The sequence below is a fragment of the Strix uralensis genome, chromosome 7 (genome assembly GCF_047716275.1).
Source record: "Strix uralensis isolate ZFMK-TIS-50842 chromosome 7, bStrUra1, whole genome shotgun sequence".
Classification (NCBI taxonomy): Eukaryota; Metazoa; Chordata; class Aves; order Strigiformes; family Strigidae; genus Strix; species Strix uralensis.
In genome coordinates, this window is record NC_133978.1 from 33,019,056 (window position 1) to 33,040,664 (window position 21,609).

At 44.1% G+C, this 21,609-nt stretch overlaps 2 protein-coding genes across 2 annotated transcripts in view; one reads left to right on the plus strand and one right to left on the minus strand.

Annotated features, from left to right (window-relative positions):
- Positions 1-1,599: 1,599 nt before the first annotated feature.
- On the plus strand, positions 1,600-21,043 carry HABP2 (hyaluronan binding protein 2). Its single transcript, XM_074875691.1, has 15 exons — positions 1,600-1,627; positions 2,745-2,881; positions 5,795-5,831; positions 10,826-10,954; positions 12,043-12,153; positions 12,614-12,730; positions 13,096-13,215; positions 14,194-14,365; positions 14,798-14,892; positions 15,015-15,261; positions 16,131-16,273; positions 16,622-16,756; positions 18,270-18,415; positions 19,306-19,506; positions 20,870-21,043. Exons 1-14 carry the CDS (start codon positions 1,600-1,602, stop codon positions 19,480-19,482), a joined length of 1,794 nt encoding a protein of 597 aa, XP_074731792.1. The 3' UTR covers positions 19,483-19,506; positions 20,870-21,043.
- Positions 20,502-21,609, minus strand: part of NRAP (nebulin related anchoring protein) — a 53,152-nt gene continuing 52,044 nt past the window's right edge. Inside the window, exon 42 of the mRNA XM_074875323.1 lies at positions 20,502-20,929. Coding sequence (XP_074731424.1) covers positions 20,831-20,929 — 99 coding nt within the window. The 3' untranslated portion in view covers positions 20,502-20,830. The remainder of the gene's footprint in view (positions 20,930-21,609) is intronic.

Genomic DNA, 21,609 nt, shown 5'->3' on the forward strand with positions numbered 1-21,609 from the left:
ATTTAACAACGTTCTAAAGTGCTTCAGCACATGCTCACAGGAAAAAAGAAAAAGCGATTTTTAAATCAACAGATGTTCAGATCCAAGTTTTCCCTCATGTCAGAGTTCCCTGCAAACTCAACACCCCTGGCAGCAGAGAGGAAGACATGCAGGGGGCAGAGCAGCAGAGGTGGCTCTTCACTGCATATTTCAGAACTTCAGAAAACCGATGTCCTCTTAGTTGTGATGAAGAGTGTTTTGAATTCACTAGCCATACCCAGTCCAACAACCAAGTGCACTTAGTAGCAGAAAGGGAAGGATTAAAGTATCACATTAAGATCAAACAATTGCAAAGAAAACTTATCATTGGTGCCTATCTCCTAGCTGGCCCACAGCAGACAGAAACCTGTTACCAGCAGTACAGGTCTTTCCTTGCCTCAGGTGCTTGGAGACCAACATTTTAGGGTGTCCCAAACTCAATGCCGTCTGACATATTTTTCTACCCACCAACGGATCTATTCCTGTAGTAAAGTCCCACTTCTACTCCCCTCACTCTCTATCCAGTGCTGCACCACTCACGCGAAGGCTTTATGCTCCACTGTCGCAAACTGATCACTGCAAAGAGAAGGGAATGCTGTCAAGCCTGTCTCGATCTGTGGCCCACCAGGTGCAATGCCCTTCTGCAGTGCTTGCCTAAAGTTGCCTGATGCAGCAGGAAAGCAACAAAGCCGTGGGAGTGCCCCCAGCTAATTGTGCACTGCGCTCTCTCGGAGAGGGAAGCGTTCCTCGCTGACCCCCGAAGGCAATCATTTTATGCCCTGAAGCATGCAGGTTGATATCCCGTGTAACTAAAGGGACTTAATGACTTCGCATAAGCTTTAAGTCTAACAGTATAACCTGCATTCCTGGCACTGGCTGCAAAAACCTTTGATAGCACAGCGCACTTGTGTTAGAGTAACAAGGCTGGCTCTTGCAGCCCCTGTGAAACAGATTTTGTAGCTTTCCCTTCCTATGGCAAGCAAGACTGACCCCATTTTCCGCCCAGGAGCACAAGCACACCTCATCCACCAGTGAACAACTTTAAAAACAGCCAGCTGCTACCAGGCTATCTCTGACGGTGCAAAGATTAACTTGGAAACTTTGATCTTTTGGAAAACAGGAGCAGGTAACTCCTGTGCAGAGATCCAAGCTGGTTTCAGCAGCACCTCCAAAGGCTCTTGCTTTTTTTTCTGGATCCCTGTGGTTTTTGTATCAGGTGCTACCATGGGAAAGGCTCACAACTAAATAATCAGCAAAATAAAGACTTTAAATATAAACTTCTCTGGGTACCCTGGGACCACTCATAAGGAACATGTCATTTACTCCGAGGCACATGTTGCAGTTCAGTGTGGAGGCAGGAGATGTCTTGGTAGCAGAGAGGTGAAGAACTCAGAGGTTTTGGTGGAATCCTTTCAGAGAATGGTTTCCCAGGCTAAAAATACAACATGTGTTGCATGTGTGCTCCAGATGATAATATGCCCTGCTTTCATTATACTGCAACCATGGCCTTGGCTGAGAAATACAATGTCATTGCTGGAAAAGCCACTTTCCCTTGAAGTTCAAAGACTGTCACTACCCAAGATGGTTGCAGGCAAAAATCTGGCCGATTGTAAGAGCATCAGAACTGTCGATTCCCTCCTCCTTTGGCGAGAAGCCCAGACAAAGGTTCCCACTGAGAGCTGTCAGCGGGATCAAGGGGTTCACTACGAAAAGGCAGTAGTTGTGTCTGCCCTCATGGCTCCTTCATGCCTTATGTCAGTTGTGGATGGAAGTTGATCAAATATCCATCCTCGTTCTCCGGTTCATACCCATCCCACCTCCTTCTCTGCTGCAAAGCTGTGACTGCACAGAACAAATGAAAGGGGTAATATTTGTTTTTCTGCAGTAGAGGCCACTTCACAGCAAGTTGCAGGACAATTTGCACAACTTAGTGCAATTAAGTAAATAGGCCAATTCCTACCAATGCAGTTTAATGTTTGAACTCCTGTTGTGCTTTGTTGCAAAGTGTGTGTATGTGCAGAGATAATTTTCATCCCTCTTGCTAATCTGTCACACCAGTTTGAGCAGCTACACTTTCTCTGGAATTACTTCTGTTTTGCACACATCTAAATTCACAGCCTAACCCTGGGTTGTCGCCTTTGTGCTGCCTCTTTCTCCACCTGCTTTTGTGTTTTAATTATTCATTTTGATTGTAATACAGGATAGCAAATGTATCCAAGACACAGCAACAGTTCAACTGCAGAATGCCCTTGGCAGCTGTAAATAATTTCCCTTGAATTTGGGGTTGAATCTTCCTGGTTTTATTCAGAAAGAATCGCCAGAGATTAACTGGACATTTTTGTCTGAGAAAGAGACATAAGATTTTGTCCCAAGACCAAGAAAGCTCATGGTTCTGGCATTACTGTTTGAAATCTATTACATTTCTTTAATCTCTCTTTCTTGAGGAGTTGAAATGGAAAAATGGAGAGTATCATGCATCTGCAGCGTTTAACCTTGGTACAAAGCCTAATTAGTAAAGTTTTGATGGTTCTTTGGAGGAATGAAGCTTTGGTGAAGTGCTAATCGTTATGATGATGATGACAACAAAGGTGAGGTGAAATTAGGATATTTTGAATTTCAGCCATTTTTCCACCATTTTTTCTAGGAGCCCTATAAATGTAATTGGTTCCACAATCAGCAATGCACTGGTAACCGTATGAAATGTTTCTCCCACTTCTTTTTTTCAGGGTTTCTTTTTTATGAGCCTAAAGTAATAAAATTTAAAATTACTCTCCGCAAATTCTTCCAGCTTCGTCCCCTGTCTCTGCGGACCTGCTACGAACAGGATCCAGCGATTTTATTCCCTCTTGAGAGAGCGCACAAAGTATCGGTGTCGAGCTGCAGCAAGGAGTCTGTTTGGTGAAACCAGCCTCACAGCCTAATTTCTTCTCCCCCCGTCTCGCCTCCCTCCTCCTTTTGTTTGAATCCTGCTCCTGGTTGGGCTCAGTATTGCACCTCGTCGGAAGGACAAGATCCTCCTCTGCTGGCCATGAGGAAATACGGCACGGCAGGCGGGAGGCCCTGCCTTCACTGCCCCTGCCTGCACGCCCTCCTGCAGCCCCTACCCTGCAGCCCCCAACCTGTGCCCCCCCTCCTAACATCCTCCTTCTGCATCCCACATCCTGTACCCCACATCCCTCATCCTGCATCCTGCATCCCGCATCCCCTCACGGCATGGAGGAAAGGGCGAGCTCAAGCGGGCAGGGGGGAAGGAGGCGAGTACACCACCATGGAAAGATTCATGCAGGGAGCCAAAAGGCTAAAATTTGGCCTTGTGCTGGCTAGCGGGGGTGAAAAGGCTTCAAAACCAGTGTGGTCTGGTTGAGTGGTCCAGTGGACCTCAGAAGGGAGGAGAAAAGTCTCCATACCAAGAGGTCAGCTCTGCCTGGGGTTTCGTCCCCTGTGGCTCTGCTGTTGCAGCTTGTGACAGGCACATGAGGGAGAAAAGCTCCAGGAGAAAACAGGACACGGGAACCTTATGGTAGAGATTGGCTTTAACTCTTGGACTTTTCACATCGGGTACTCATGGAGCTTTTGTTCCCAATAACATTTGTACTGTGGCAGCAGAGAGAGGCTTTCATCCAAAAGCAAGAATCAAAATTTGGGACACAACCATCCTAGAGTACAAGCCTCCACCTGCTCTGAAGGATGTTACTGGAAACCTGCACATATTCTAGGGCACCAGTTTATTGCAAGAGGGAGTTTAGAGTATCTGCCCTTTTGCAGTCAGCTCTGTCCATAGAGGAGCGCTTGGACAGGAGGGGTAGGTGGGTAACCTGGAAAAGAAAGTAGTGTAGCAAAGCCCTAGGTCTCTCATCTTTCTTCTTTTCTTGGTGTGTGAGCCATCCACTTGGGCGTTGTGAGACTATCATCTCTGCTCTACAGCTGGGGGAAACTGAGGCAGAGAAGAGCATGGTGCAGTCACGTCCTGCACTTCGCTCAGTCTGGGCTGACACCCTCTGGCATTCCCATGTGGTGCCAAGGGTTGCCCTGAGTGAAGGGGCAACCTCACTGAAGTCAGACCCTTCTGCCCCCAAGCCCTTTCCAACCCCACCAGGCAAACAGCACAACAGGGCACTGCAGAGAGCTGGGGAGGGACAGGAAATGTTTCTTGCTTTATCCTGCTCCCGTTGCTGCTTCCTTGTTCTTTGTTTCGTCTATTCCTCCAAAAGAAAGGAGTACACTTGCAGGGTTTGTTTGTGTCTGTGTTTATGGATGAACACTACCACTAATTGTAATGAAACAATTAGACCTTTTCTTTATACAGTCTCCACTGGGTCTGGCAAAGGATCTGACGAACCCTGTACCTGCACTCAAGAAACATATACACCAAGGGCAGAGCTTTTACAGCCTTCTCATTTACTGCCATCTCTGCACTCATTCAGGAGGGGCAATTGTGTGAGTGTGTGTGTCCTTCCAGCTGCAAAGGATTTAGTTATGTATGTGTGTGGCTCACTTAAGTGCACCTGGAAAGGGGCTCCGCTGAGCGTTCAGGGGACATCGCTCTCATTAAAGTCAGTGGGAAAGGGAGAGCTGGAGTGTCTGTTCTCCCTGGCTCAAACACAAGAGGGACGCAAACGTGCCTGAAGCAAAAACTCATTTATATATTCCAGATAATATTCACAAATGTGAATTCTGAGCATTTTTTGTCCTGTTTCTTATCCATTGCTTCTGATTCATTCGTTCTTAGTCACAACCAGTGTTAGCTGAGAACGTCTTTCTTCTCTATACCGTTTCTATATAAAATGCACAACTAAACAGGGCGTATATTTACAGTTAATTTTATCTGTGGCAATGCGTAGGTGCACATAATAATCTTGTGTGAGTGTGTGTATGTATGCTGTCTTTATTACATGTTTTAAACTGTTTGGAAATATGTTTTCTTTTGACAAATAATGTGAGAGGTGAAGAATAGCAGCTCCAAATCTCCTTCTTTACACCTGCTGTTAGCACGTGTATTCTCATCATGGGCAGGTAATCCTGTCCGCAGCTGGGATTTAGAGCAAGAGGGAAAGCGAGCTGAAATCGTCATGTGGGCGATGCATCCCGGTGTGGAGTCAGTGCGTCTCCTTTCAGACAAACCTCACTCACGCTCTTCAAAGGCTGAGAGCTGTTTTCTTTCTTCTGTTCCCTTTTGTCGCTTGCCCTTGATCGCAAGCCAAACAGGAAAGGCTGGAGCCCCACATCGGAGATCGGACACATGGCATTTCCTCACGGGAAGTGCCAGAAATGTCCTTCTCCATCCAAAGGTTGTTGACAGCCTTCCAGCTTGGAGGACCAGATCCCTTGGCTGCACCCGCTCCTGGGCCGTGCTGTGCCACCTGACCTCTGCTCTGCCCAGCCGGAGCACATCCCAGCCTCCTCGCGCGTGGCCTCTGTTGGTATCTCAGAGAAGTTAGACAAATAGTCAGTGTGTGGTCATTTAATAAGCAAAGAGGCAATTTAACTCATTCAGGACAGGTTTTTCCCAAAGCACACCAGCCCAGTGGCTTGGGCTGGATGCTCAGAAAAGCCAGAGCTCCCATGGGGGTTGTTAGGATCAGTGGACATTTTAAAACATTTTGTTAATCTTTTAGAAAGAACTCTTAAAATACAGCCCAGCTAGCTCCGAATTGGGTAACGAGCTTATCTGAATGTCTAGAACTGGAGGCAATCAGAAACTGTGCTGTAAACCAAGCTTCATGCTGGCTTTTGTTTTTCCAGAAACTGACTCTCTGCCCTTTTTAATTTCATGCAGGCTTCCCATTTCTTCTTCCTGGCTGACCTGCTGCATGGTAAGTGGTTTCCATTTCTTCATTTTAATTTCTACATACAAAACTGAGAGTCTGGTGACCTGGTCCATCAAGAGCCTTCACTAGAGCCCAGTGCTGAATTTTATTAACTTCATGCACAGCTTTGCTGAGCTTAAAATAAGGCCTGTGACCAAGTAGGAATTCTGTTTGACTTCAGAGAAGTAATATGGTGAGCACTTTCAGACTTCCACATGTGCCCTATGTTGGTGCAGGAGACAACGCTGCATCAGGTCCCAGCCAGGAGCGAGTCTGGCACACTGGAGCCCAAAACAAAGGTGCAGCAGCAGTACCAATTTGCAGCTGATCATGGAGTACTCCTAGACCACACCTGCAACTCACAGCTCTGTTCCAAACCAGGACTTTTCTGCCACTCTGTGGCTTCACGTGCTCAACACAGCTTTGGGGACCCATGGGTGACACAGTGGGTCATGGGCCGGAGCAGAGGTCATGGTGCTGGGCTGCAAAACTCACAGAAGGATAAGCAAAGAGTCTAACTGTGCATGAAAAATGAAGGTCGAATAAATGAAGGCTACCTTTCCCTTGCAGCATACAACTAACTGTGGAACTTATTTCCACAAGATTTTGCCCAAAGTGCAAGAAGGTTCAAAAAGTGTTTACAAGCTCATGCAAGTAAAAAAATCATTAAAGGCTATGTAGCATTAAGATGTTGATAAGTGAAAGGCTGTGATGAATGTTGTGTGAGGATGTGTAGATTGTGTGAAGACATGTACATCCTTTCACAGCCTACTTGATCCACACAGAAGCCTATAGTTTTATTGATAAGTTTAGTATTTTTGTGGGTAAGCCCTGCTCATCCTTTTCTTGATTCCAGTGGCTCTTATATCTGAGTTTATAATTTATAACTAATAAAGCATTGCGTTAATTTTGCTCATTTTCCTGCAAAAAGGAGTGTGGCTTGTACTATGTACCCATTATTCACCTGCATTCTAGGTCAAACTTGCAAGTCCAGCAGCCTTGTAGCTCATACAGCACTGCTTCTTTCCCCAAATCAATGTCGCTCTTCTAACAAGATACATGCAGAAAACAAAATTCCAAATCATTTGTGTGTCTGAGCTCAGTATTTGGCTTCTGCAAGTATTTGGCCACAGAGTTGTGCACTTGGCTTTGGGATTTACGCACAAGCCTTGTGCAAACTGGTTGATTTGCCTTTTGATGGCAAAGTATCCCCTTCACAATTTCTTAATTCATTCCCTACCTTATGCTTTATGGTCCTTACCTCTGTCCCTCCACTGTCCCTGTAGCCTCCCACTCCCCATCCTCCTGTGAGTCCCCACTCCTTCAGCCGTTGTCATCCATCTTTGCCCAGTGCCTGTCCCTCTGAGGAAAAGGTGCTGAAAAACTGCTTTTATGTAACAGCCACAAAACTATTTGAAAGACTTGCTGGCTTTGTTGTTAGCTGGTCTTGCTCTTTTCGCTATTTCTTTCTGAAGTCGCAGATACTCCTAGCCACAGCCTGCATGGAAGGGAGGAAATACCGTGAGGTCTCGGCTCTGCAGAAGTAAATGAGGGACATCTCATTATTTAAAATACAGTCAGGATTTCAACCTCATAAAAATAACACTACATTATTCTCAGAGCTGGAGACAAAAACTATTTAGAAAGGTGGCAGGAAAACTCATCCTGCTTAAATTAGGCCAGATTTCAGTCAATCCCCAGAGGTTCAGAGAGCTTGAATAAATGCTGGGTACTTTCTGGCGCTCTTGATGTGTGTTGGCAATAGGCTTTAACTTTGCACATCACTCATCTTGACAACCGCAGTCCAACAAAGTTACCTCGCAATTCAGGTCACTCGATGGCATCCTAATGCATCACTTTCCCGTTCGGAACATTAGTCATGACTTGATCCAGCGAAGGTTTTGAAAACAGTGTGACTGCCGGCATTGGGATATCTGTTCTCTTCGTAACAGAGAGCCTGTGTAAGCTAATGAACAAGGGGATATTGATCAGAAATCCATCGCTTGATTGACAGCTCTTGGCAATGTGAAAAACTGCAGATGAAAGCTTGAGCAGTTTAAAAGATCACCCAGACCTCAAAGCTGATTTGAAGCTTTAAAAGTCAATCTCTGCCTATCAATTATGGGGGGATTTTTTTGTACTACACAGAGGAAAGTTATTCTTTGAAAATTTGCATGCAGGATGCCTAATTTAATTTCATGTAATAGTCACATTTCAGTGACAAATGTCAGATCACTACTTTTTTTAAGCATGTTAAGGTTTTCCAGCACTTGCAAAGAATGAACACTCTAATTTAGTAATATGTTTAAATCAACCAGTGTATCGGAATTTGTGTGTTAATTATGTGCTCTGATAAAAAAAAAAAAGGTGTTGTTTTTGCTTTACTAAACCTATGGCTTGTTATGAATAATTAAAAAAATGGAATGGGAGCACTTCTTAAATAAGAAATGTGAAAGCCAAATATTTTTTAGTGTCGAAGCAATGATAAATAAGAAGACATCTTTTAGCTTGATGTCATGTACCCAAGTCAGGGGTTTCTGTTCTTCACTCTTCACTGCTTCATGCAGCTGGGAAGGACACAGCGTAGCTGGGAGATAGGAAGCATCACTCACATGACCTGTAAAAGTTATTTCTGTTTCACAGTTTCATAGAGAGATGGTGATGGAGAAAGCAGGGACGCTGGTGATTTCTCAGATCTCACTTTCATGTCACCTTGGCTGGTCTCCCAGCCAGGCAGTTCAGCTCCCTGACTCCCACTATTCACACAGTGGGCCAGGGCACCCAAAAAGTTTTGCTGATGTTTTTTGAGCCCTTTCCACATGCTCCCTTAACTTCATGGCTTGGTCATAAAGTTTCACTTAATGTTAATTGCCAGCCCATGAGGGCGTTGCTCAGTGCTGCCCACTTGACCTCAGCCCTGGCCACCCAAAACTGCCTTCCTCGAGGGCTGCTGGGTGTCAACCTGGCCTCAGGTGTGCATTAGCCTGTCCCAAAAGTGCCTCGGGGTCTTCTGCCCCATCAGTGCAAACAGGGGTTTGTGATCCTCCGCCTCGCAGAGCCACCAGAAGCAGACATCCTGCAAAACGTGAACTGCATGTTGGTTTTATCACAGAAATGCACTTAAAATAGTCCATAATGGGTCAACAAGTAATTTCATAGGTGTCAGTATTATACGATTAATTCATTGCTCAGAAATGATGCCAATGTAATAAAAAGAAGTGACAGTATCATCATTTCTTAACACCATACTTACACTGAGCAGTTAGTTTAGAAATCATGGTAGATGTTTCTACAATGGCTTAGCTATTTGTGCTCATTCAGAGCACTTGTTTTTCCTCCATTGACTCAAAAGAGTCCTTACCAACCTCTGTAAAGCACGCTGGGTGTGTCTGCAGTCTGCTTTTGGAAGTCATAACTCCCCTGTTCATCCTTCGTAACTTTTAACAGCTGTATCTTTTCTGTACAAAGGGCTACCCCATCCCTCAGAAAACTTCTTAAAGCATCTGTGGAATAAAAGTCAACATTACCCACTAAGATTTTGAAAATAAACCGGGAAAACAAAATCAGAGTCCTTCAGACAATTCCCTCAAATTCAAGTCCTCTTGCAAAATCTCCCCTCTGATAAAGTGAGCTTGCAGGCTGCATTTCAGGCAAAACCGTCTTTTTGTTTCTCTTTCTTAACTACACCACATTAAATTTAATTTTGTTCACTATAGACAATGTCCTTATCTTCCAGCGAGATCCTTCTGTTCCTCAGCAAGGCACACACTTCTGCAACACTTGCACACTGTCGAGACTCAGCTCCTGTGGAAATAATGAGCTGAGGAAAAGGAGTCTTGACTTGACATAGCAGTAAATGAGGTGAAACTTTCCTCTTTTTTTTTTTTTTTGGTGAGAAACGAGAGTTGGCATGTAGGAAAAAAAAAAAAGAAGAAAAAAGACGGTTCTATTTTAATATGAAATATAAAACACCCATTGTACAAAAGTGGAATTTCTTTTTTTTTCAGAAGCAAAGAAAGAATAAAGATGAAGGCTGCAAGTGAATGAATGAGGAGAGAAAACTAAGATAATGCAGTTGATAATCCGTTCAAGGCAGAGCATTATCCATGGGGCCATCGGTCCGGCCCTAGGGGAGAGCTTTTTAAAATGTCTCTGTACGTAGCTTAGCTTTGCTCATTACCATAGCTTGTCTTTGAAACACCGGAGTGGCTTCCACCGGCAGCAGCCGTACCTGTGCAAGGAGCTGCCAGCCCACTTTAATCGACCAACTCCCCCAAACCAGGAGTGGCAGAGCTGCGGGCCCCGCCGGTGCCAGGCTCCCCAGGAGGACACTGCTGGGAGGCTGCAGGCTCGGCTGAGGCAAGGATGGGCTTTTCTGTATGTGTCTGCTGCGCCAGGCCCTCACTCCTCAAAAGGGGTTTTGTGGATGAGAAGCCACATAGGTGTGCAGGTGTCTTGGGCCCTCGATCCCCTCTGATTGCCCTCAAAATGTGTTTCTGTGTCTCCACACGCAGCAGGCACCCGCGTGCTGGTGAAGGTCTTGCCTTGTGCTGCAGCAGCGGTGATGCTGGTGATCAAAGCAGCTGGGCCATGAAAACCCCTTCTCCTTGCAGGAATCTAAACCTCTTTTTCTCGCTGTGCTGGAAACAGCCATCAGCACCTCCCCTGGCTGTGGTGCCGCGCGGGGGGCTCATGTCTCAGCTGCCACCACAGGACAGGGCTCCAGCGCCCTCCCGGAGCGGCAGCACGGGCAGGGCTGGGGCTGGTGGTCTGTACTGGTGGCTGTGCTGGGCACGGGGTGAGCTCTGCCCATGCCAAGGAAGAGCTGAACAGCACCTCTGGTCCTCGAGATGATGCGAGCTCTGGACCCACTGACATCCCAAATGAGCTGAAGGAGAAAAGGACTGTCCATCCCAGGGAATAACTTCTTTCACACTTTCTCTCCTTCAAGCAGTTTTAATTCCTCTGTTCTTCCATCCTCTTCTCAACCCTCCCTGCAGATGAGGCTGACGAATACGAGTACTACGATGAGTACATGCAGCCAGAGCAGGACCCCTCCCTCCAGCAGCAGTCTGTGGAGGACCCTGACTGGTTTGAGGCATTTTTTGGCTACAGCGATACCAAAAAAGGTACCTCTGAGGGGTGGGCAGGGAGACGAGGAAAGAGTAAAATCCCAGCCCTGCGCTTGCAGCGTGAGGGTGGCAGGCCTCGGCTGCCAGCCTGCTCTCGAAATGCCTGCATCAAAGGGATGAGTTAGGAGGATTGTTTGCAGTGTTCTCCTTTGTATTTCTCTTGTAAGGAGTCTGTGTTTTATCTCCGGGTTTCACAGGATGGATTCTGATCATGCAGAACATTTCTGATTGCTACTACAAAAAAGCACAGGCTTATTTGTCTATAGACACTGTAAGATGTAATTGCTGTTTTCATGGGATATATGTTCTGTATTTATGCTGGGAACCAAATGTAGAGCAGGTTTCCTTTTTTTAAATTTTTTTCTCAGTTGCAGAGTGTTTTCTTTTCTTTTCTTTTTCTGTTTTGCCAAACTTCAGGAGAGCAGGAAAGGATCCTTGAGATTGCTCAGGGAACACAAAAGGAGAGACAGGGATGTTGCCTGTAACATCCCCTGGGTTATCCCCTGGTACAAAGAAAGCAGAGCTGGTATGTGGTTGTCCCCAGTACCAATTGCTCCTGGCAGCCTGGAGTGGAGTGGAGAGGTTGGGTGTGGTGTAAGGAGCAGCAAGCAAGTGACTCTCAGCAGGTGCCTGTTCCATTGGAGCAATAGCCACCCAGGGATATAATGGTGGTGGATGGCTTTTCCGGGGGAGATTTATTGCCCCATTGTGACCAGGGCAATATGAAATCCAGAACCCTCCACACCAAGTGCTTGAAGCTCTGGTCTTAAGGCATCTGCTTCTGACATTGACATAGAGTTAAATCTGTCCCTGAGGAAAGGAAGGGACTTGCCCCATTACAGCTCCATCGTAGACGTGGCACAGGTTGCTGAGGAGCTCCAGACCCAAAGCCGTTACATCTTGCAATAAGCTCTGCAGCAATTCATAGCTGCTCCTGTGGCTGACGCATAAGCTCAGTATGTGTTATACGAGATGCTGCGCCCAGGAAGGCAGCCTTCTGCAGTCAGAAAATGCGAGAAGCAGCAGCAGGTGATAGAGATGGAGAAGCTGAAAGTAAAACTAAAAGATCTTCATCCTTACCCCAGCAGACCCATGCTCCTCCAGCCCCTGCAAGAACAATGGTAGGTGTGAAAACAGAGGAAGAAACTTCAGCTGTCTCTGCCCCGAGCCGTATGCTGGGACTACGTGTGAGAAGGGTAATCATTCTTTTTCTGGCTTACACTCCTTATTTTGGCAAATAATGTTACTGTTACAGCTCTGTCAACGGAAGCAAACACAGGGCTTTACAAAACTACTGTTTGCCCGGCTGAGTGTTTTGGTAGCCCACCACAGTCATGTTCATAGGTCTCACACTTAGCTCCTCATCCAGACCAATGTCTGTCTAAAACAGTATCCAGTAAAACAGACCTCAGGTGTGCAGAGAGTGCTCCTCTATCCCATGCCAGGTGGTCAGTGAGGAGATGCTCATTGGACCTGAAGATTTTTTGCCACAGATAGATACAGTGAACAAGAAGGGAAATCCCAAGTCCACACCAGCCAAATGAAAGCCTCCTTGAAGCATCAGGAGAAAACATGTCTTCCCATGATCCCTGCGAGGGCACAGCTCTTGTGTACACACAAATGCTGATGAAGTACTTTGTATCTCTGTTTCCACAGTGAAGGACACGTGTCTGGAGAAGAGGTGCCACAGAGGAGACTGCCTGATTACATTAACCCCCCCATATTTTCAGTGCAGCTGCAATCATCCCTACAAGATACCTGACTGCCAACGAGGTGAGCACTCAGCAGGGCGCTGAGTGGATTGTGGTGGGGACAGCACAGCAAGGTCGTCTCACCATGGGTGGTCAGTGGTGGGAAATCACATGCAGCCCAATGCAGAGGGTGATCCTGCCCTGGTCATCCAGCCTGAGTCTGCTACAGCTCCCATCCGTGGAGCTTGTTAGTGATGAGTCACGTTGATTTACAGGGTGGTGGTTCATTCACTGCTAGAATCCTTAGAGATAAGCATTTTTCAAGAGTTCATAAGAACTCAAGGCCAACAGATTAAGTGGGAGTTCTCCCCAGTTTCCATCAGGCATGCGAGTGGCTGTATAGTGTTCAGCAGAGTGACAAGGCTGTTCTGTTTCCCACATTGACAGCATCTGCACCGTGCAGGCCAAACCCTTGCAAAAATGGAGGTATCTGCGTAAGACACAGAATCAGATCAAAATTCACCTGCAAGTGCCCTGAACGTTTCAGAGGGAGATTCTGTGAGATCGGTATGTCACAGCTCCGGGGGAGAGGGTAGGGGCAAAGTCTCCAGACAGCCAAGAGCTGGCTTCACCCTGCAGCCAGACTAACTGATGTTGTCACCGCACCAAGCGCCTGACTACACGCGGGGCACTGGCCTCCTTGGGGAGGAAGAGGCTGACTTCTGCAGCCACCCTTGGCAAAGGGACTCAAAACAGTTCCCATATGGATGTTTTCTGTGTGCGCTTCAGCGAGGTCCCACCAGTATATAATGAGAGAGCACACGTTTCCCAGAGGTTATGTGTGTCCCATGGGGAAGGAATGTCGGTCTTTCCTTAAACACTCAAAAGCTGATATAGTGAAGATTCATGGCCAGTTGCCTGTGACTCCCCGGGATGAGGGGACAGCCACTGATACATGGATGGGTGGCCAAGGGCGTGGGGTTACGCCAGCCTGCGTGGAAAGCCTTCTGCCTCTGTAGCACCACCATGGGCACCACACACTTCCAAGGAGAAAGATTTGTTTCTATCTCTTTTAAAGAGAAAGACTCCATGTCCCACCACATGCTCCACATTGCAGGTGACTTTTCCTCCACCTCAGCTACAGGTTAGGTTCACAACACCACAACCTTCCTTTTGGCACATCCATTGCCCTAGCATGATAGCAGCTCTGCGCCCACTTCTGTCTAATGCTGCTGGTACCACTTCTTGCCCAGGCCACTGACGGACAGATTCTGCTTTGGCATTAAGACACCTCTTAGCTGCTAGGTCTTTACCATGCAAAGAGGTTTCAGGCATTTGAGGTCAATCAAGCTTCAAGCTGGACAGATGTTGGGACATTACTCTTATTTCTGGCTTATATAGGAGAAGGGATATAATTACATGACCCAGTAGGCCTTTCTGATCCTCCATAAAATGAATGTAGGGCAAGGAAGGGAAGGAAGAGGAACCATATTGGGCAAGGATCAACACAAAAGACATTTTCATATCGGCATTGTCTTCCTACAGGACTGGATGATTGTTATGAAAAAGCCTCCTCTAAGTACAGAGGAAGAGTGAACCAAGCAGAAAATGGCAAAACCTGCCTGCACTGGAATTCCCACATTCTCTTGGACTATCCTATTAATGCCTTTATGGAGGATGCTGACTCTTACGGCATTGGTGAACATAACTTCTGCAGGTAATATTTTGAAGAAGCAACTGTAGAGGTCTGTATCAAAGAGAGCACTGAGGACAAACTGCTCATGAATTTGGCAAACTGATGGTGATAGGAACTCACATCTTTCTAGACACTGCCTGCCTATAAAATACCAGGGTGTTAGAGGTACATTCCCTAAGCCACTGTACTGCTGTGAGGCTTCCAGAAGCAGCCCACATTTTGCTGAATCAGTCCCTCATTTTTCTTAGGGTTAAAATAGGTATGGGGATAGTAAAATGGCAGAAGCCCCACTCTCTTATCTCAGGCATCTTTGTCAAATCTTAGAGTATCTTTGGAAGTTTGGCTGTCATATGGGAGCATGAAGCTGCTCCCCTAAGAATCCTCAGCACCTTCACTGGCTTTGTGGAGATTTCCCCATTCCCACTGGCTGATGCTCTCAACTGTTCCTTTCAGGAATCCTGATGAGGATGAAAAACCCTGGTGCTACATTGTAAAAAATCACAAAGTGGAATGGGATTTCTGTGATGTTTCACCCTGCTCAGGAACAGGTAAAGAATTAGAAGTTTGGCAACACATGGGCGGTCCAGAGCAGCAAGTGACTCCCTGTTACTTAACTCCTCCAGTCTGATATTATCTCTGCGTTATACATCTGCTGTCTCTTCCAATGCAGCTGGAGAGAGTCCATGGCCAACAGACAGCCCAACAGATCCACCTGGATCAAATGAAATATTCAAAACATGTGGACAACCAGAAATTCAAAGTACACTCAAGAGGATCTATGGTGGAGCTAAGACTACAGCTGGCAAACATCCCTGGATGGCATCTCTGCAGACAAAGACTTCAAAAAGGAGTGGACATTTCTGTGGTGGAGTGCTAATTAAAGCATGCTGGGTTCTTACAGCTGCACACTGCATTGGGTAGGTGCATGTCCTATGCCTACGGTAGATAAACATATAAAAATTAGGATGCTTATTAAAGACAGTTTTGAATCCAAAATATTTGCAATCCAAATGATTGCTGTGAATCAAATTGAAAGGAAAACCTATATGAGAAAAAATGAACACATACATGAAAATATATATATATACTTGAAAACTGTGTTTGCTGGAATAACAAATTAAACTTAGGCCTCACTCACCTAAAATGAGCTAAAATAGTTGTGTGAGAAGAAAAAAGGAGGAAAGTAACAAGGTTTTGCAATGTATAAAAGAAGGACTCCATGAAAATTTGTGGAGATATTGGGGTACCATAAGCAACATCACATATTGCATCATAATTAAGATCTCCAGAACAGCCAAAATATGCATTTTGCTTTCAATTTTTTATGTGACAGCTAGCTTAGAATATGACATTTCCTTCAACATTTTTGTTGAATAGAATGGAAACCACCATCCTTGGAAACTGGTAAATCACACTCTGGAGGTCATTCCAGCACAGATGATTTTAAGTATGCCCAGACAATGGCAAGCGATTGTACTCCCATGGCTCCATGAGTTGTCATTCATCATCATAGACACAGTAATGGACTCTGTGCACACTGCTACTCTGCCCTAAAATGCAAAGAAAACCATGTTCATGCAGATTTAAACCACTTTATTTCATGATTGCAACAAGCTGAGAGCTCATGTATTGTCCAACACCACCACTTCCCTGACTAATCCCTTCTCCCTCCTAACAATCTTAGGAAATCTTCTGGCCATGCTCTGCAACAAGAAGCAATATTTTGACTTCCAGATACTGAAGGTGCAGGTTTTCACCACCACTAATAGACAATTTTTTTTTTCAGACAACCAGCAGAAAATCTCCAAGTAGCCCTTGGAAAGCAAGACCTCGAGAAGAGAGAGCATCAAGAGCAAATATTTGATGTGGAGAAGATCATAGTACATTACAAATACAGAGAGAAGAATGATGTCCCATACAATGATATTGGTAAATCCCTTTTACTGAATATTCATATGGCTCACCTCCAACCTCAGCTATTTGAAGCACCTCTCTCCAACTAAAGTCAGTGTAAAATTCCCATTGAGACTGTATTCTGGAAATAATTAGGCCAAATTGTGATTTAGACCCATTTGAATCTTTGGGATGTAAATTGTGATGGCCGGGCAGAAGTCACTGTGTTGGAGGAGCAAAACAACAGGGACAGGTCTGTCATGTGGTGAAAATAGCATGTCAGGTATATGCAGCTGTACACTGGGTTGTGTCACAGACTGGTAGTGATGGTTACAGATTAAAATTAGTTACATATACTTCTCGTTGTTGTTACCTTCTCTCCAGCACTACTTAAACTGAAGCCAGTTGATGGTCGCTGTGCAGTGGAAACAAAGTATGTGAAAACAGTGTGTCTGCCTGACTTCTTCTTTCCTGTTGGGACTGACTGCTTCATTTCTGGATGGGGCGTGACAGAGACAGGTATTTGTGGGTTAGCTGGATTCTCATAGGTACTTTCATGGCAAGGTGGGCTGGTACTTTTAGTAGCATTTGCCAGACCCAAATGTGGACTTAGGCGCTTAGTGAAACCAAGAGATGGAATTCAAAACTAAGCACAGCTAAACCCTGCCATGGAAATTACTCATTAGCAGAAATTTCCAACTGCTAGACCAACCAAACCTTTCAGAGTTCTGAAAAAATCCCTGACGCATTTTTTTTGCTTGCACCTGACACATCATGTCATGGTTTCATCTGAAGCCAGCAATAGAGGCAAGAAGGTATCAAGAGAGAGGCTATTGTATAGTTTGTGTGTTTCAAGACAGGACCAAGAAAGACAGGAACTTTTACATGGTTTTCCAGCCCATTGGGTCAGATAAAGCTTTTCAGAAGCATCTGGATCTTCAGATGCGTTGAAAAATAATAAAAAAAAAAAAAAAACCCAAACCTTTTCAAGTTCAACCAGCTCTATCCAAAACCTTTCTTGCCCGCGGTAAATCCTAAGGGGAGAAATTACTATGCTTAAAAAAAGATAATGGCAATTTTCTGAAAAATGCATTTTCTCATGTTCTGATTGATGTGTTGCTGTAAAGCAGCAGAAGGAAAATGTGTCACTGAGGCTGCAGTAGGTGTCCTAGTGCTTTGTGACTGATACAGCCTGATACGATACATAGGACCAAATTCTCCCTTCTGATGTAACTCTCATTGAAGTCCACAAGAGACAAGCGTGTTCATTTGATCAGAATGCACCAACAGAATTTAATGGACATTTTTTAAAAGTTCCAAATAAAAAGTCTCTCTTAAAAAGGGTACAGGGTATTTTATTTTTTTTTTCCCAACAAAGAATATCAAGTACCCTGTACGTGTTCAAACTAGATGGCTCCTTCTTTGAGCAGAGCTATTATTAGCATTTCAGGAAATCACTGCAGAAATGGAATATTTCCTGAAACTCAAGCAGAACCAAACTTATAAACCACCTTTAATTATCTACAGATGTAGTGCTTTGAAACTCTGGCTATTGCCTTTAGATGTCAAGTTATGTCTTTAGATTCACTATAATTAATCATTGCCCTTAAATATTGTATGATTTTCAGTTTTCATCTGTTTCATTAGCTTGCGTGTTAAAACATGTAATGGCACCAGTCTGAGAAGTGCTGAGCAGCTCAAAGTCCCATGGGGACCCGTGGGAGCTGCATACAACCAGCACCTTTGAAAAGCAGGATTAGAGGGGTAGAGCTGATCGGAGCCAAATCCTGAGTACCTGACTTTGCTTTTATTCAGGCAACAACTTGGTGTCCTGAGTGAAGCTTCCAGGCTCCAACTCTAACCTTTATAATTTCAGGCAGACACTTCTTTTCTTCCCAGGCTAGCACATGCATCCCCCTTGCTCTTCCCCCTTCCCATCCAAACAGCAAGCAAGCTCGTATTTTGAACAAAGACAACATGTAACAGGATTGGGAGGAAGGTGACTCCATTTTTTTTGGTGCACATCCCATAGATGAAGGATCCCGTCAGCTGTTAGATGCCAATGTCAAGCTGATTTCGCAGAGGAAATGCAATGCACCCAGAGCATATGATCACATACTGGATGAAAGCATGTTTTGTGCAGGAAATCTTCAGAGACCCGTAGCTGATTCTTGTCAGGTCTGTTGCTTTTTCTGTATTTGAACACTAATTTTTTGTGTAAATAGTCAGGCTGTGCAGAGTAATAGCTTTGGCAGGGTGCTACATATGTATCTGTTTCTCCCATCAGTGTATTTCAACAGCCATCGTATTTCTTCAGTACAGTTTGAGATGTATATCCCTAGAGCTAATGTTGTCACTGTCAGCCACAGGCAGATCTATGGAAGCTAGAGACTTGCCTGGAAAGTTTGGCTTCTGAGGCAGTTTGTCATAATAACCTGAAAACTTGCCTTTTTTCTCTCGATTTTATTATGGCCTCTACCATGAGCACCACTTCTAATCTGATTTTCACTATATCAGAGCTAAGCAGGGAAAGTCAGGATTGATATTTCTTTTCATTACAGCTAGTGCAAGTGTGAAGCAAGTTCATATTTATACCGTTGTAAGATAGGGAAGAGTTTGAACAATGCTTCCTAAGGTGCAAACTACCACTGCAAGCATACTTTCCAATAGAAATCATCAATAAAACAAAAAATGAGACCAGCCAGCTCAGAATAAAGTTATTTTGAGGGGTGTGGGAGAGATCAAGTATTTTTATTTAAGCCAAAGATCACATCTTTATCTTTCTGAGCTCAGACTCTGAATGCCTGGTGCTTTTATGCCTGAGAAATTTCATGTGACCTTGTCAGATATACATCACAGACTTGAACAAACAAAAACTTAGATTCAAACATCTGGTATCATTTGACCTGGTTCCAGAATTGCAAGCCTACTCAGGGACTGAGCAGCATCTGATGATCCGATAGGAAACAAACATCATTACAGCTTCAAAGTCTTATGATGGGAGAGAAGCATTCTTATTTTGGTTAATGTTTTGCTTCATGTTTGCAACGTGTTCTTTTTCTCATCAGGGAGACTCTGGAGGCCCACTAACTTGTGTAGAAAATGGCTCCTACTATGTATATGGCCTTGTGAGCTGGGGTAGGAAGTGCGGGTTAAAAACAAAGCCAGGAGTTTATACCCAGGTGACAACATTTCTCAGTTGGATTAAATACAAAATTCAGTCTGAGTCAAGGTCACTTCATTAGAAGACATCTTTGGAATGACAAATGGTAAGCTTGAGATATTTACTTATTTTTATCATTTTCCCAAATTCTGCAGGCTCAGCTGCTGCCACCATTTCCCTCTTCCCCTCATGCCCCTGTCTAAGGTGTGTTTCTTCTGCACTCATCAGAGCCTGACACGTCAAAGCTATTGATGTGGAGTCCTAAAGCCAGTATTGTCTTTCACATACATAAAAATCATCATGTGCCTATGTTTGCAAGACTGTGGCCATTGGAGTTATCTAAGGAGGGGGGATCAGGCAGGAAAATTATTTTTAAAAGAACTTCTGTAGGGCAAATAACCACAAATTCCATCAGTGACGCATTCCAGAATGAAAAAGAAAAAAAACCTTTCAATATTAGAATTATCCACTTTATTTCTGATTAGAGGATAATTACTTATTACACTTCAGATCTACAATGGTGTATGTGTGTTTAACTTCAATACCAGTGAGATCTAGGGGGTATTAAATCTCACTGAAAAATATGGGTCTAAAGCTATTGGATAATTCTTGGTTTTTCATAAGTTTTGCAAGTCAAATTGTGTTAATTTTTGCCCAATGATTCTGCACAGAAATTTGAAAAACAGGGGATTGGTATTAAATCAGGATATAAAGTATAGACATGTTTGTGAAGTCAATTCCTCAAAACAGTAATGTTTTCATGTGAATTCCATGGTTTACAACCTTTTCTAAGCAGCTACCTAATCTATCAATAGCTATCCCTATTGTGATAAATTTTAACAAACTAATTCTGATTTTTTGCTTTGGAAGATTTGAAAAAGACTGAAGAGCTAATTGTGACCTGAATACATCCTGTTAATCAAGAACAAATACTCTGTCTGCTAAAAGGTGTACCCTTGGTTAGTCAATGATAACTTTGCTTCCACTGGCCTTTGTCTTGTTCATCTGTTAAGCCACCTGAATGACGCTTTTGTATTCTCTTAAGTCAATGGTGCAAATAATCCAGGAACATAAAAATCTCCAAAGATTACAAGCATAGAATGAGATTCATCTGATTTATTCATTACAAATTATTTTATATTCTACCAGTCTGGTTCATTCACCTGTAGTACAAAGCTGAGCCTGCCAGTCACCTAGTATTAATTTCATTTACAGCTTTAAATAAATATCAAATTCTGTAATACATACAGCGATAAATCACAAAGTATCCACACAAAAATAAAATGATCAGTTTTAAATTGCAATGTTTAAGTTGCTTTTCAAAATCAAAAGTTCTTAGATGCCATCTATTGTGCTTCCCAGAAAACAGGAAAAGCTACAGGATTTGCAGGAAAATATGAAAATCTATTTGTGTTATGTCACGTTTCTGTTTACTTCTGATACAGCATTTTTCTTCTCTTGACTTGCAGAATTTCTGAAGCATCAGGGTTGACCGTGACCTGCTGAGATCCTTCTGTCTCCAATTGGTCCTGTAAAATCAAACCCAAGTAAATTGTGAGGACAGCCAGTGGACAGGAGAAGGTTTTAACTATTATTCTATAAAAATATTTGCATATTAAAAATTACAACAGCTGGCAACCAAATGAGAAAAATCTAAATCACTGCTCTGCACTGAGCAAATCTCTACAGTGGAAAAGTGCAAAAAATGGATCTGTTCACATAAGTTAGATACCATGCATATGAAAGGACTGAATGTTCTCAAGTCCTAATTTCTAATTTGAGCCCTAAATAAAGAGCAAACCAGCAAACACCTGAGTTCCAGGTGGATTGCACACCTGTAGATTTCCCTGGGACCATCAGATCATTATATGTCGGGCTTAAGAAGATGTTGCCTGCAGTCCCCACTGCCTGAATTACTCACCTACCCATAGTTATAATTTATTTCCTGAGTAACTTTTCAGATGGGAATGTAAATCATGGGTATGTCCTGTTTCTCTGGGGCTGGATTATTGTTTGACTTGTTGCCAAAGTTAAAACTTAAATGAAACAAGTATTTAAAGTGCAGAGCTTCTCTAGCATTGTAACTTAATGCTTCCTAACTGTAGGGGCTACAAGGTCCCTGTATGGACTTCTCCTCTCTTGTGCTGGGACACTGCAGACTGGGAGTCATCCCTGTGGAGGCAGGGAGAAGGAAAACCTGGAAGATCCC